We start from the raw sequence: 16,336 nt of genomic DNA, 5'->3' as shown, positions 1-16,336 counted from the left end.
ATTTTGGTGAATTAATTCTAATCGATTCGTTTGACGAACAGAAAAAAAAATCAGACTTGCTGATTCAATGATCAACACCCCCCCAATCCCCTGCGAAACCTGACATACTTCCAGGCCTCCTAAAGCAGCAGCTTGTGGCCTGCCCCACTGGGGCCTTCCCTCTGCTGCATCACTGATGACACAGCAGAGGGAAATCCTAGCAGGGCAGACTGCAAGCTGTCTGTTCACAGTGCTGCCTCTGCCAACTAGCCACCACTACCACCTCGCTGCTTTGGGAGGCCCGAAAGTATATCAAATCTCATGGACAGGGGGGTGGTCAGTGGGGAGCTGCTGAAAAAGGGGAATTGGAAGGAGGGAGGGATGGAAAGCTGCTACACTGGAGGGGGGGATAGATAAAGAATTGTTGGACATGGGGTGGAGGAAAGGAAGGGAGAGATGCAACAAACATGTAGAAAGGGGTAAGAGGGAAAAATCCTGCATCTGGTGGAGGGGAGGAAGACATGCATGGAGAAGAGAGAGGGAGAAATGTTGGACATAGGGTGGAGGGCAGGGAGAGAGAAAGAAATTTTGCATATAATAAAGGAGGGGAAGAAGGGAGAGGTGCTGAATGGAGGGGAATAAAGAGGCTTGACCCAGAGTGCAAGGCGGGGAGAGAGAGATGGTACACAGTGGGAAAGAAACAGAAATGTTGGATATGGCAGTGGAAGGTACTAAAAAAAAAAAAAAAAAAAAAGTTATTTTCTATTTTGTGATAACAATATGTTAAATTTGAAATGTGTGTCCTGCCAGAGCTGGTGTTAGACAGCAAGCATGAACTAGGACCTAACAGAAAGAGGCAACATTTTTTTTCGTTTTGTTTAAACCACAGCGCAAGCGTGGGATTGGAGAGGACAAAAAGGGTGGGGTGGGTGAAGAGGCTACAAAATAAACCCAGCAGGACGTTTGGACCCCCCCTCCCCCCCAAAAAAAAAGAAAGAACGCATGATTGTAAATCGAAAAATTGATCCATTAGGCCAAACAAATCAGCACTACTCAGAACTATCCAGTTACAAAAGCTTTCAAGGCCAAACACATTGCCTGCATCTCTCCTTTCACAGGAATATGCTCACATTCAGGGCTCCTTTTATGAATGTACGCTAGCGTTTTTAGCGCACGCAGCAGATTAACGTGCGCTATAGCCGAAAAACTACCGCCTGCTCAAGAGGAGGTGGTAGCGGCTAGCGCGTGCGGCATTTTAGCGTGCGCTATTCCACACGTTAAGGCCCTAACACGCCTTCGTAAAAGGAGCCCTCAGTGTATCAAGAAACTATAGAGCAAAATCAGAAGGAAAAAAAACCCAGACTTACTGTTGTGGACTAAGAAAGACACGGTCACTCAGCCAACCAAAGAGAGGGTCGTTTAGACTATTCCAAATAAGAAATACAGTCTGACGGAGGAAAAAAAAAGATATACACCAGGTAAAATATCTGTGCGTTTAGCAGACCTGCCCACCCACCCAATCAAGTGCAAAGGGGCCCAAGCTTTTATTACTAAGACAGGAAAGGCAAGATGTCCTTTCACTAAAAGGCCATGTCTAGCCATATGGCCAATTATTTTGGTTTTCAGAACGGTTTCAACTATTTTATGTGGCAGCGTCAACAGGTTCTCAGACCATCCTAAAGACTGGATAGAGGCCAATGCAATGCCAATCTTCCAGGCACCAAAGCCTATTTTAGATTAAAAAATTATAGATTAACTTATAGGTCTGCAATTTTATGTTTTGAGTTGTTTCATAATTCAGGTGTCTGCCATCTACTGTAAAATCGTTTACTTTGGCAGCACATGAAATTATAAACGGGCCTCTTACCAAACTGCAGTAAAAAAAAAAAAAGTGGCCTTGGCAAGTTCTTACGCAGATTACTTGGGATCTTTCAAAAAAAACCATTCAAAGACTACGAATCATCCAAAACTCGGCAATCCGACTGATCTTTGGACTAAAAATATGGGAACACTTAACACCAAAAACTCCACTGGCTACCCTTGGAAGAAAGAGTGCAATTCAAGTTCGCCTGTTTCTGTTTCAAATCCATCCTTGGTTCGGCCCCCCTTATACTTGGTACCCCATTTTATCTTAGACCGCCCATCCAGACCCACACGCAGAACCCCTCTGTTTAGCCATCCAACTCTAAAGGCCTGCCATTACAAAAGATACCTGAACAGAACTCCCACCTTCCAAGCAGGTCACCTTAATAACTGGCTGGCCGACATTATCTCACGCGCTTCATCCTACCTAAACTTCAGGAAACTACTAAAAGCTAATCTATTTAACCGATTTATAACCTAAGACCTCTGTGCCCAACCTATGGCCCCATTTTATCGCACCTGTATCCTGCTTACCCATTTAAACTGTATCTTCATTTGCTGATTGTACTTATTTTCGCTGACTTTCCAACCCCCTCTCTGTTATACCTATTTTCACCGATTGTACCCCTTTATTATACCTACATTCATGGATTGAACCTTTACGCAGATTGTCCTGCCCTTCTTTGTTGTACCTATTTTCTCTGACTGTACCTATATTCGCCAATTGTCCAGTCCTTTTTTATTGTAAACCGCCTCGAACTACTACGGCTTTGGCGGTATATAAGAAATAAATTATTATTATTATTCCCACCCGCAAAGGCCATTTTTTCCACTGGGGTAAAATGGCAGAGTTTTCTGTTTTCCCCTTTAATTGCCATCACCCATTAAGTAGGTGGTAAGGGCTCACACACTAAGCATCCAGCAATATAGCTGTGCTAACCGATTCGCGCAGAACAAGCACACTCTCTACCCCCAGCGCTAAAAACAAAATTTTAGTTTTTAGTACGTGCATAGCACATGCACAAGCAAAGATTGTTGCAGGACGTCTGAGCATGCCTGACAATAAGGCATATTTTGCTGCTTTAAGGAGGCGTTAGTGCGTACTGTAACTTAGTAAAAGAACCCCTAAGCCATTAAAGTTGTCCGTGATCATACATACAGATATATATTTACAGAATTAAGCAGAAGAAACTTGAGCAAGAGAAGAAAATTTTACAGACGAGAGCCTAAAAATTACACAGCAAAAGCCCCCAAATCCTTTAAATCCTTATGGGCTTTGGGGCACTTACTGCAGGACCAGCCACTAGCGCAACTTTGTAGGGGTGGTAAGGTATAGAAGGTTCAGTTAATTTATCCAATAATTGCCTGCAAGCCAGACACTTAGGGCCCGATTCACTAACCTGCCCAATCGTGATCAATCCGTGTCCAATCCATGGCAGGCTGACCAATTCACGACGGGACAATATTCAAATTGTGGCGACTGGAGGAATGCTCAAAAGGTATAAGAAGATGATAGTGAGGTATATTGTTTTTTCATAAACTTGTAAAATTTAAGATATGTTGTACATGAAATCTTTTTTGTATTATGCAGAATGCCCACTGTGAACCCTTGAAAAAGCCCTCTTGGGCGAAACGGGTCCCGTCGGGGACATGCTAGTATCTCTGCTGTATGGAAGAAAATAAATGATTGGATTATTCCATATTTTTGGTGTCTTACTTCTGATATGATTTGAAGAAGACTGTTTATCTGAACCCTGAATGTGCAATATATTGGAGGTGGCTGTTCTAAGTTGATGGATTCAGCCATATATCTCTTTCTTGAATACTGTGAGGTGGAGTTTTGTGACTGGAGGAATGCCCACCACTGACCGCACGAATAGCTACTGAGCGATCCCGACGCATGCGCAGACCATCTTTGTCTGTAGATGGCCTGCGCATGCGTTTGCTGTCTGTGATTTTTTACTTTTTTTTTACTTTGCTTTTACTCATGAGCCCATGGTTTTAACCCAGGTTAAAATCACGGGCTCACGCTGCAGGGAAAGGAGGCAGAGCAGGAGAGTATAGGGGTTGAGCAGGGCAGCAAAAAGGCAAGAGAATCGGGGCTGAGAGCAGGGTTTTTGCATAAGCTTGTTTTTGGATCGGCCAGCCCAGTTGGTGTGCCTGAATTTTGTTAGTGAATCGTGTCCTTCCCACTTTGCATGCATGGATCAGAATCGGATCGGCACAGAGGTTAGTGAATCAGGTTGGAGGAAAATCGGGTCGCAAACCGATCGGTACACGATTGGTTTGCTTAGTGAATCTAGCCCTTAAAATCTAAATAGTTGAAGCTGAATTTCTTCTCTTTCAGTATCCGGTATTCTGCATGTATAACAGTGTTTCAACTGGCACAATGTTTCACATTAGTGCCCTATATGAACTAGTGCTGCCTGATTTCCGATTCGAATCAGTCCGTTTAAAATAAATAAATAAATAAAATCAGCCTCGCCAACTCATTGAGCAACCCTCCTCTCCATGCCTTCAGCAGGAGCAGCAGCACTGCCTCTTGCTGGCCCCATGACATGCTCCTACCACACCTGTCATATCTTTGGCTGGATTCTAGGACCTGGCCAAGATCGGTCACTTCTAGCATTCTGCTGCTGCACTCAGTGGCGTAGTTTGGGGGGGGGGGGGGTGGAGACGCTCCACTCCGGGTGCCATCTTGGTGGGGGGTGCTGGCACTTCCCTTCCTCTCTTACCCCTTGCCATATACCTTTCCTTCCCTCCAATACCCCAGACACCCAATGCCCCCTCACCTTCTGATCTCCCCAACCCCTCCCACAAAATCCTGGTGGTCTAGTGGAGGTTCAGATCAGACCCCCCCAGCTCAAGAACCCACCACCATGACACTCCCCCCCATACCTTTCATTGAAAATCAGGAAGGAGAGATGCCCACTCCCTCCTGCTTTGAAGGGCCACCTCTTCAAAATGGCGGTCCTTCCCCCTCCCAGTGCATCCTGAATGCACTGGAAGGGATCTTAGGTCCTGATTGGCTCAGGTGCTGGTGATGTACTAGGAGGAGCCTAAGGCCCCGATTGGCTCAGGCACCTAAAACCCCTCCCCTAGAGGAGGGATCTTAGGCGCTTGAGCCAATCAGGACCTTAAGTCCCTTCCAGTGCGTCCAGGATGCACCAGGAGGGGGAAGGGCTGCCATTATGATTTTATGCTGAATATGAGAACGGTATAGAAAATTGAATATATTAATTAATTAATTATGTATATTATGCTGAATATTATATATATTTGATACATATTTGACAAATGTTTGACAAATTCATCACCTAAACAGACCAATCCGCGCTCACTACGCTTTTTCCCCCTACAAACCCGAAGCAATCTTCAGGCAATTCCTACCCCTCTTACTTTCCCTCCCCCTTTCAACCCCTCTTACATTCCCTCCCCTACAACCCTTTTCTTCTGTAACATTCCCCTCATGCATTTGTAATTCGCTCAATGCCCAGCCTTCTTTCGATGTGAACCGCCTAGAAGTCATCTGACTATGGCAGTATAGAAAAATAAAGTTATTATTATTATTTCTATTTTTTTTATAAGATGTCTGAACAGCACAGTTACTTACCGTAACAGGTGTTATCCAGGGACAGCAGGCATATATTCTCACATGTGGGTGACGTCATCTACGGAGCCCCGATGCGGACAGCATTTCAAGCAAACTTGATTGAAGATTCAAGTTTGCAGTGCTGCACCACGCATGTGTGCCTCCTGCTCCACTAGAGGGCGCATCCCCTCCTCGTGGTCTCCAGTTCACATATCCAGCAAAGTAGCCAACCCCGGGGAGGTGGGCGGGTAGTGAGAATATATGCCTGCTGTCCCTGGATAACACCTGTTACGGTAAGTAACTGTGCTTTATCCCAGGACAAGCAGGCATGATATTCTCACATGTGGGTGACCTCCAAGCTAATAACGAAGGGGTGGAGGGAAGTTGGCAATTTAAGAAAACAGATTACGTAATACCGATTGGCCGAACCGGCCATCGTTCCTGGACAATGTATCCAGGCAGTAGTGGGAGGTGAAGGTATGAACCGAAGACCAGGTGGCAGCCTTGCAGATATCCTCAATAGGCGTAGACCTGAGGAAAGCTACCGAAGCTGCCATCGCTCGGACTTTATGCCCTGTGACTCGACCGTGTAGCGCGAGGCCAGCCTGAGCGTAGCAAAAAGAAATACAAGCAGCCAACCAGTTTGACAAGGTGCGCTTGGAAACTGGGTGCCCCAATCGATTGGGGTCAAACGATAAAAACAATTGAGGAACTTTCCGGTGAGCTTGAGTGCGTTGGAGGTAGAAGGCCAGCGCTCTCTTACAGTCAAGGGTGTGAAGCGCCACCTCTCCAGGATGAGAGTGGGGCTTGGGAAAAAATACAGGCAGAACAATGGACTGGTTGAGATGAAAATCAGATACTACCTTAGGCAAGAATTTAGGGTGAGTGCGGAGGACTACCTTGTCATGGTGAAAAACCGTGAAGGGCGGATCCGCCACCAGAGCCTGTAGTTCACTAACCCTCCGAGCAGATGTGAGGGCCAGCAAGAAGATCACTTTCCAAGTGAGAAACTTCAGATGACACTTATCCATAGGCTCAAAGGGGGGTTTCATCAGTTGAGCCAGGACGACGTTTAGATCCCAAACCACAGGGGGAGGTTTGATGGGAGGGTGAACATTCAAAAGACCTTTCATGAAACGAGAGACCAAGGGATGAAGCGAAAGAGCCTTCCTTTCCAGGGGCTGATGAAAGGCCACGATTGCACTAAGATGCACGCGAATGGAAGTTGTCTTCAGGCCTGAGTGGGACAATTGAAGCAAATACTCCAGAACCAAAGGCACGGGGACTGTCATTGGGTCCTGGCGGTGGGAGGAGCACCAGGACGAGAATCTAGTCCATTTCTGGGAATAACAGAGTCTAGTCGATAGTTTCCTAGAAGCCTCCAATACCTCCCTGACCGACTGTGATAGTGGGGGAGAGGTCAGGGGGAAAGGAACCAAGCAGTCAGATGAAGAGACTGAAGATTGGGATGTAACAGTGAGCCTCGACTCTGAGATAGCAGAGAGGGAAATACAGGCAGAAGTAGGGGTTCCCTGACACTGAGTTGAAGTAGTAGGGAAAACCAAGGCTGGCGGGGCCACCGAGGAGCGATCAAGATCAGAGTGGCCCGCACCGATTTCAGATGAACCAGTGTCCTCAGGATCAGAGGGAAGGGTGGGAACGCATAGAGGAATCTTCCCTCCCAATCGAGGAGGAAGGCATCGGCCTCGAGACATTCCGGGGAGTAAATCCTTGAACAGAAAAGAGGCAGTTTTTGGTTGTCGGGGAGGCGAAAAGATATATCTGGGGGGTCCCCCACCTGTCGAATATCTGGCGTAGGACCTGAGCATGCAGGGACCACTCGTGTGACTGGAGGAGGCGGCTGAGCCGGTCCGCCAGACAGTTTTGTTCTCCTTGTATGTAAACCGCTCGCAGGAAGATGTTTTGGGAGATTGCCCACTTCCAGAGACGCAGAGCTTCCTGACAGAGGGACCAGGACCCCTGTCCCTCCTTGCTTGTTTACGTAGTACATCGCCACCTGGTTGTCCGTGCGGACGAGAACCACCCGGTCGTGAAGCAGGTGTTGAAAGGCCACCGCGGCGAGGTAAATGGCCCGAAGTTCCAGCACGCTGATGTGGCAGCAACGATCCTCTGCTGACCACAGACCTTGAGTGCGGAGACCATCTAGATGAGCCCCCCAAGCGTACTCCGACGAGTCCGTGGTTAGGACCTTGTGATGCGTAGGGGCGAGAAATAGTAAACCTTTGGAAAGATTCGAAGAGTCGGCCCACCAATGGAGCGATCTTCGCAAGGAAGGAGTCACTGTCACAGGGTGGGTGATCGGGTCCCGATCTTGACGCCATTGTGAGGCCAACGTCCACTGTGGTAATCGCAGATGAAGACGTGCGAACGGAGTGACATGGACGGTAGAGGCCATATGGCCCAGGAGCGTCATCATTTGTTGCGCCGAGACGGAGGTCAGGCTCAAGGTCCGGCGGCTCAGATTTACCAGTGTCTCCCGACGTTGAGGGGGGAGAAAGGCACGAAGACGGACCGTGTCCAGCACGGCCCCGATGAATGGTAAGGACTGAGAGGGGCGCAGCTGGGATTTTGGAAAGTTTATCTCGAACCCCAGACTCTGAAGGAAAATAATAGTCTGTCGGGTCGCTGAGATAACCCCCTCCCTGGTCGGGGCTTTGATCAGCCAGTCGTCCAGGTATGGGAATACTTGCAGACCCCGGGAGCGTAGGGTGGCCGCGACCACTATGAGACACTTCGTGAAGACCCGGGGGGACGAGGTCAGGCCGAAGGGGAGGACCCGATATTGTAGATGGAGGTCCCCGACTTGGAACCGCAGGTATCTGCAACAAGCGGGGTGCACCGGAACATGGGTGTAGGCCTCCTTCAGATCGAGGGAGCAGAGCCAATCGCCCTCGTCGATTAAGGGGTAGAGAGTCAGAAGGGAAAGCATTCGGAACTTTTCCCGCACCAGAAATTTGTTCAGGCGTCTTAAGTCCAGAATCGGGCGCAGGTCTCCCGTCTTTTTTGGTATCAGGAAGTAGCGGGAGTAAAAACCTTGGCCTATCTGTTCCTGCGGAACCAGTTCCACCGCCCGCAGTTGAAGGAGATCTCGGGCCTCGGATAGAAGGAGGGACAACTGCGTTCGATTGGGGGGACACGCACTCGGTGGGCTCTCGGGAGGGACCTCTCGAAAGTTGAGTGAGTATCCTGATGAGATCATGCCAAGGACCCATGAGTCCGACGTTATGGCTTCCCAGTGAGGGTAATAGGCTCGTAGGCATCCCCCGATGGGAAGGAGGCCGGGCTTTGGTGCGGAAGGGGCCAGCCCCAGTCCGCGCATCCTGTCAAAAGGACGGAGACGGCTTTGTAGGCGCGGAGGGCTGTGATTTTGGCAGTGCCCTAGAGTGAGTCTGGGGACGCCAAGGTGGTGGTCTTGAAAAGGCCGGTGTGGACTTTTGGAGGTAGCGCTGGGGCAATCCCCTGAAAGGCCTGGAGGTCGGTGGTTTTGGCTTCAGGCGGACGAGCGAGGCAAAGGAACGTTCGTGCTCTGAGAGCTTCTTTGTGGCTGCCTCGATGGTGTCGTCAAACAGTTCCTTGCCAACGCAAGGAAGGTTGGCTAAGCGGTCCTGGAGGTTAGGATCCATGTCGACCAACCGCAGCCACGCCAGCCGGCGCATGGCCACAGCGAAGGCAGCTACTCGGGATGAACGTTCGAAGCCGTCGTAAGCGGCGTGGAATAAATGTAATCGGAGGTTTGAGAAATCCTCGAGGAGGAGTCCAAACGCTTGCCTGGCGGGAGGTCGGTAGGTCTACTGAGAAGGCGCCCAGGAGCCCAATGAGGTGCTTCAGATATGAAGAAAAAGTAAATGTGTAGTTTAGAACTCGAGAGGCCATCATTGAGTTCTGATATAAGCGACGGCCAAATTTATCTAAGGTCCTGCCTTCGCGTCCCGGAGGAACGGCCGCGGATACCCTAGAGGGGTGAGCCTTTTTTAGGGAAGACTCCACCAATAGGGATTGGTGGGACAACTGTGGTTGCTCGAACCCCGGGCAGGGCACCGTACGGTATTTAGACTCCATCTTAGATGGGACAGCCGTCACCATGTAGGGAGTCTCGAGGTTCCTGATGAGGGTCTGCCGGAGCACCGGGTTCAACGGCAGCCGGAGAGATTCTCGGGGCGGAGAAGGCATATCCAGCTCCGCCAGGTATTCTTTGGAGTATCTCGAATCAGACTGTAAGTCCAGGTCAAGGGCTCTTCCGATGTCCTGGACGAACCTCGTGAAGGAGGGCCGAGGCGAGCCCGTGGCCCCATGCGGGGACGGTGAACGTGACCTCCGTTTCGCTGAAAATGATGGGGAAGCCTCCCTGGAATAGCGAGGTTCGCGTTCAGAGCCTCGATCCGATGCCGGGGACGCGCTATGGAAGCGTTCCAGGGTCGAGGACATGCGTCGTCTCGAGGAGCCCCTCGGGGACGACGTCAGGGTAAGGGGTACCGACCGATGTCGAGTCGGAGACTTCTCCCCGGATTCCCTCGGCGGAAGCCTGGAGCCTCGGGCCGGAGCCCCGGCCCAAGGGGGAGTCAGAATCAGCTTGGGGTTAGTGAGGGATAGCTCGGTCACCCATAGCGGTTCCCCCGATCGTGTCGAGGGTGAGCGGCCTCGGTTCGGAGGTGAACTCTTTGCCTTCTTTGAGAGTCGGTGTCCCGAGGAGTTTCGGACTTTCGATCTGCGTTTTGCCCCGCTGGTCTCCGTCGGGGTGGAGCGCCTCGAGTGCCTCGGGGAAGAATCTGAGGACGAAGAGAGGCGGCGAAAACGGCGCATCTTGCCCCGAGGGGCTTCGACGCGAGGCTCAGGCTGGTCCGGCGCACGCGAGGTCGAAGTCGGGGCCGGGTGGAGGTAAGCCAAGGCAGCCGTTAGCTCCGTCGAGATCATTGCCCGGAACAGATCTTGGAATACCGGCACAGACAGCATCGATGGCATGTCCGAGGCCGTGGTGCACTCCACCGAGGGCGATCTCGATTTAGAGCATTCCCGAGTGGTGGAGGCACGTCCAGAGGTCTTCGAGGGCTTCGTCGGGGCCATGGGAAGGGTATTTCCCCCTTGTCCGGCCATCGTCCCCGAGGTTGGCTTCTTTGAAGGCATGGAACCTGTCGAGGAAAGAGGGGACTTACCCGGAGCCGTAGACTTCTGGGAACTCTGGGTCTTCGAGCTCGAGTCCCGAGGCGGGGCCGAGGTACCCAGGACCGAGGTCAAGGCCGGGGCCGAAGCCGGGGCCGACCTCGAGGCCGAAGTCAAGGGTTGGTCGGCGGCAAACAGGTCCGCCATGCGGGCCCGTCGTCGGCGGAGCGCCCGGTGTTGGAAGGTTGCACACCGGGGGCAAGTTTCGGTGGGGTGATCAGCACCCAAGCAAAGGATGCACCAACGATGCGGGTCTGTAATGGATAATAGACGCTCGCACCGGGTGCACTTTTTAAAGCCGCTAATCGGCCGTGACATAGATCATGTAGCCGCGGCCTACCCGGCCACGACGACCCGGGAGCCGCCGGGCCGCAACGAAAGCGCGTTGAGCGCGAGGAGCAGGAATCAAGCTAGAATTAAGAAATTTAGCACAGCGACTTTGATAAACTACGAAAAAATAAAAAATCGCGGTGCAGGGAGCACTTTGGGACAGAGCTAGGAAAAAAAATGGTCTTCTTAGCTCGGTGGAAAAAATTGAACTGGAGACCACGAGGAGGGGATGCGCCCTCTAGTGGAGCAGGAGGCACACATGCGTGGTACAGCACTGCAAACTTGAATCTTTAATCAAGTTTGCTTGAAATGCTGTCCGCATCGGGGCTCCGTAGATGACGTCACCCACATGTGAGAATATCATGCCTGCTTGTCCTGGGATAATGTTTGTTTACTATTATGTGTGTGTTGTACTTTGCCTTGTAAAAGATGGATTATAAATAAACAAACCATAAACCATTATGAAGGGGTGGCCCTTCAAGGCAGGAGGAGTGGGCAGCCCTTCTGCCCAATTTTCAATGAAAGGTACAGTGGGCGCAGTGTCGGGTCTGGAGGATTCTTGAGCTGGGGATTGATCCAAACCACCTCCCAGCCCACTAGACCACCAGGATTTTGTGGGAGGGGAATTGGAAGGCGGGGGCAGAAGTGTGCCTCTGTCCCGGGGGCCCCTACCCTCGCTATGCCATTGGTTGCACTTTTTCTTGCCATTGGTCCTAGTATCAACTCTTCTCTAAGGTAGAGGGGATCTTAGTGTTAAAGAAGATAGCACAAGTTTTGGAAGGTTGTGGGGAAGGAGCTCAGCCACACCTGAATTTTGACTTTTCTTCACCCCGACTCTAGGCTCTATTATGGAGATAGACCTGACAGACCACAGGAGAGCTTCTTCCTTTCTGCATCAGGCTATATACAGAAGCCAAACAGTTTAGCATGTCTCCATCTGCTGGCCAAAAGGTCATAACACATTTGCCTGGGCTAGTCTGGCAAGGACACTGTAAGGCATTAAGCTGCATTATGAAGTATGTTGAGGGGTGCAAATTTAATTTAATTTACCTCCTTCTGAAGAAATTCACACAAGGCAGTATACCACAAATATAATCCAGACAAAGACAATAAGTATAAGACAACAATCCCTGCTCAAAAGAGCTTACAATCTAAACAGCCAAGACAGATAAACAGGATGTCATGGATGCAGTTGAGGGGAACGCTTAATCAGCTGGCTGGGTTGGAGGACAGAGAGGAGTACAGGACAATCAAGCCATTGTGACATCACTGATGAGATTGGCTCTTATTGGTGGAATGAGGCATTATGACATCACAATCTCGGCTCTGCTTCCCCAAGACAAACAGGATATCATGGATACAGTTAAGGTGAATGGTTAATCAGCTGGCTAGGTTGGAGGGCAGAGAGGAGTATAGGACAATCAAGCCATTGTGACATCAGTGATGAGGTTGGCTCTTATTGGTGGAGTGAGGCATTATGACATCACAATCTCAGCTCTGCTTCCCAAAGACTGAAATGCTTTACACTACTATGAATTATTTCTATAGCTCTTCCAGACATACACAGCGCTGTACAGAGTCACAAAGAAGACAGTCCCTGCTCAAAAGAGCTTACAATCTAAACAGACAACCAGGATGCCATGGATACAGTTAAGGGGAACGGTTAATCAGCTGGCTGGGTTGGAGGGCAGGGGAGTAGGGTTAAGGATTGAAGGCTATATCAAAAAGGTGGGTTTTCAGTCTGCTTTTAAATAAGGGAAGGGACTTGACGGACAAACTCAGGTAATTTATTCCAGGCATAGGGGGCAGCTAGATGAAAGGAACATTCATTGGGAAAGGAGCTGAGAAGAAAAAAAGCAGAATTTCATAAGAGATTTTTGTTTGGTCTTTATCTAGCAAGGGGTTTGGGGATCAGAACCACAGAAAACTATGAACAATAGGAATGAAAGTGAGTTATCCTCAACCAGTTTTCAGAAGGCTGTAAGGAGCTGCCCAGACTAAAATTAAACAAGGCAGTAGAGCTGCATAGGGTAAAATTATTCAAGAAATTTGAAGAATTTTTTAATGGCTCTGCTCTTGCTTCTTTCAAGTTAGGAGTCATCTAAAGACTGGAAATGGGCAGATGTGATTTTGTTTTCCATGAAAGTTGAAGGAAAGAAAAAGCTGGGAACTTTAGGACAATTTAGTCTGGTCTCGGTGAGTAAATTTATAGAATCACAGTTGAAAGCAAGGACAATTCAGTTTCTGGAATCCAGTGGAATTGGCAGTATGACTTATCTGAGGAACGGAGTTCTCCGAGAGCTGTATAAGGAGAGAGAAGCGAGTAGAGATATTGAGGGGCAGCAAAATGAACACACTTGTAGGTCAGCAATAAGATCCCTTGAACTGTATGCGATGGCAGATAGGGAGCCAGTGAAGTAATTTAAGGAGAAGGGTGACATGATGGTAGAAGATGAGTCGCGCAGCAGAGTTTTGCACAGATTGCAAGGGGGTGAGGCGACACTGCGGGATATCAGTTACGAAAGCTTGGACAAGGGTCCTGGTAGTGTGCTCAGAAAGGAAGGGCCAAATTTTGGTGATATTGAAGAGATAGAAATGACAGGTCTTAGCAGCTTGTTGGATATGCGTAGAAAATTAGAGATTGGAATCAAAGACCACTCCAAGGTTGCGAGCAGAGGAGACTGGAACAATGACAGTATTATTTACTGAGATGGAGAAAGAAGGAGGAGCAGAGGGTTTAGGAGGAAAGAGGAGCATCTCAGTCTTGGACATATTTAGTTTCAGATGACAGCAGGACATCCAGGCAGCAATATCAGCCAAAGAAGCAGAAACTTTTTCTTGAACTTTAAGTGAAATTTCAGGTGTAGAGAGGTAGATCTGGGAGTCATCAGGATATAGGTGATACTGGAAGCCATGGAAGGAGATCAGGGCACCGAGGGAAGAGGTATAGAGAGAGAAGAGGTACCAAGACAGAACCCTGGGGTACACCAACCACTAGCGGGGTAGCAGCAGAAGAGAACCCACCAACACATACACTAAAGGTGTGTTGGGAATAATAATAAAATAATAGTATAGGAAAAATAGTAATATAATAGTAAAATATTCAAACAACATTACAACATACAATGCTTTTTACAATATCAACATAATACACAAGAAGAGAACCTCTAATTGCCTAATATGACAACATATATTGAGACTCAGTAACATGCTGCTTCACATACCAAACAGACCTATAAAATGCATAAATATTTACATGAAAGGAAGTAGCCTAAGGGATCTGGTGTGGGTTAGGGAGGTCCGGTTGGGGGTATTTATTTATTTTATTTATTTAGATTTATATCCCGTCCTCCCAGTAGCTCAGAACGGTCTACAAGTTGCCAGTGATGTCTGGAGGGGTGGGGGGGTTCTGGCAGGAGGGACTGGGCATCACTCCTGCCGGAGAGCCCTTGCCACAATAAGCTCAATGGCACCCCAATTCTCTAACCGGTGCCTGTGACATGGACGTCGGTTAGAGTTGGGTTATTAGGCGGTCTTAGGCATCTGTCCATGAGGACAAACGTGATTCTCATAGGATGCCCATGTGTGATTCTCAAAAGTCGTTTAGGCGGCTTCTGAGACTAAACATCCTATACAGAATTCGGCTCTTATATTACTGTTTTTATTATTTTACCATTATGGAAACATTCCACTGGACACTTCTCGAAAAGCACAAAAAGTCATCAAAATATATATATATAAATGAAAGCTCTTACACCAATACATATCTGAAAATCTAAATTGTCTGTAATGAAAGAGACCAAAATTATGCATCTGTGGTCTCTGAATGAATTCTGAAGAACTTGCAGAAGGTGGGACAATAGACAGCCAAATTCTATGGGGGTTTGTTTTTTTTTAAACCAACAACCTTTTCTTCCTTTCTACATTATTTTCGCGATGCAGCCTTCCTATCTGAACACGATGCATCAGGCGAGTTCCCGCAAATGATTCATAAATTAGCACTCCACACTCCTAGATCTGTCAGTGTCTAGTCAACTATCACAACATACACAATAATGATAATAATAATAATTTATTTTCTTGTATACCACCCAACCAGTAGTTCTGAGTGGTTCACAACAGGAGAATACCAAGACATTTCAGCACATGGTACAGTTTCATAGAACACACTATCTACGTACAATCTAAAATTATATAATAAAAGTAATACAATTGTTAAAAACATTCAAGTACAATATTAAAAATTATTAAAAAATTAAAACATATTATGACAATAAGAATAGAAACAAATGACCTCATTTAAATATATCAAAAATTAATATTCTTATTTGTCAAATAAATAGGTCTTTAATGATTTCCTAAATATGAAGTAAGAATTAGATTGAACAATCATCAGATTTAGCCAGGAGTTCATCTTCCCAGCTTGATACTCCAAAGTCCTGTCTAAAAAGGTCTTAAAACGGCCTTTGGAGTGGGGAAGATGAACTTTCCAGAATTTCTAGTTCCTTTTGTGGAGTAAGAAAGTTTCAGATAGGGGGACAAATACAAGGGAGATAATCCAAAAAGCACTCTGGCCCCAAAAGGCAACCAATGCAACTTGGTATAAAAAGGACTAACATTATCATACTTTTTAAGATTAAAAATCAGGCGAACTGCAGCATTTTGCACCAACAAACAGTACAGAATTAGCTTTTCTATAACATGACTAACAAGCGACTCAAAATACATATACCTACCTCCCCGATCCAGAAGGACAACTTATCGATCCTGTAAACAGAGACGAAAGTGTCCACGTAATAGAGGAGGAAGACATTGTGCAAAATAGAGACGAACAGCGAGAGGGAGCCGTACAGCACCGCCGTAGGGAGGGCGACCAGGCAGCCCAGCGGCCTGCACCCCATAACGCTTCACCAGCCGGGCCTCGTCCCTATCACCTCCGGCCAGGAAGGGGCTCTCGCCCGGGCACCGAAGCCATTCTGCACCCGGCTCGGAAGGTCTCCTCCGGGGGAGGCGACAGACATCAAGAGTCCACCTCCGAGCCCTTCACTCCTCCCACGGCAGAAACAGAAAATGAAACACTCGCTTCCTGGTGCGTCACTTCCGGTGACGGGGGAGGCGCTGGAGAGAGTTCCGCACGGGATTTCAGGGGAGGCGGAGCGGACTGTGCGCAGGCGCCGACGTTGGCTAGAGATGGACAAAGATCAGGGCTCCCACTGTCATATTTGGTGGAGAAGTCTCCATTCATGTGATCTATTCTAAACAGGGCAGTGATTTTCAACTCTGTCCTGGAGGACCACCAGCCAGTGCCGTTTTCGGGATAGTCCCAATGAATATGTATGGGAGAGATTTGCATCTAATGGAGGTTTCAGGCATGCAGTGAAGGGCTATCCCGAA

General features: G+C 48.4%; 1 protein-coding gene across 1 annotated transcript in view; it reads right to left on the bottom strand.

The window, feature by feature from the left end:
* Nucleotides 1-16,053, bottom strand: part of MFSD13A (major facilitator superfamily domain containing 13A) — a 39,551-nt gene extending 23,498 nt beyond the window's left edge. Inside the window, exons 1-2 of the mRNA XM_033943809.1 lie at nt 15,679-16,053; nt 1,347-1,426 (exon numbers count right to left, since the gene is read on the bottom strand). Coding sequence (XP_033799700.1) covers nt 1,347-1,426; nt 15,679-15,843 — 245 coding nt within the window. The 5' untranslated portion in view covers nt 15,844-16,053. The remainder of the gene's footprint in view (nt 1-1,346; nt 1,427-15,678) is intronic.
* Nucleotides 16,054-16,336: the final 283 nt, after the last annotated feature.

This window comes from Geotrypetes seraphini, chromosome 4 (assembly GCF_902459505.1).
Source record: "Geotrypetes seraphini chromosome 4, aGeoSer1.1, whole genome shotgun sequence".
Lineage (NCBI taxonomy): Eukaryota > Metazoa > Chordata > Amphibia > Gymnophiona > Dermophiidae > Geotrypetes > Geotrypetes seraphini.
The sequence above is the reverse complement of the archived record's forward strand: the minus strand, read 5'-3'. Positions and strand labels throughout refer to the sequence as shown.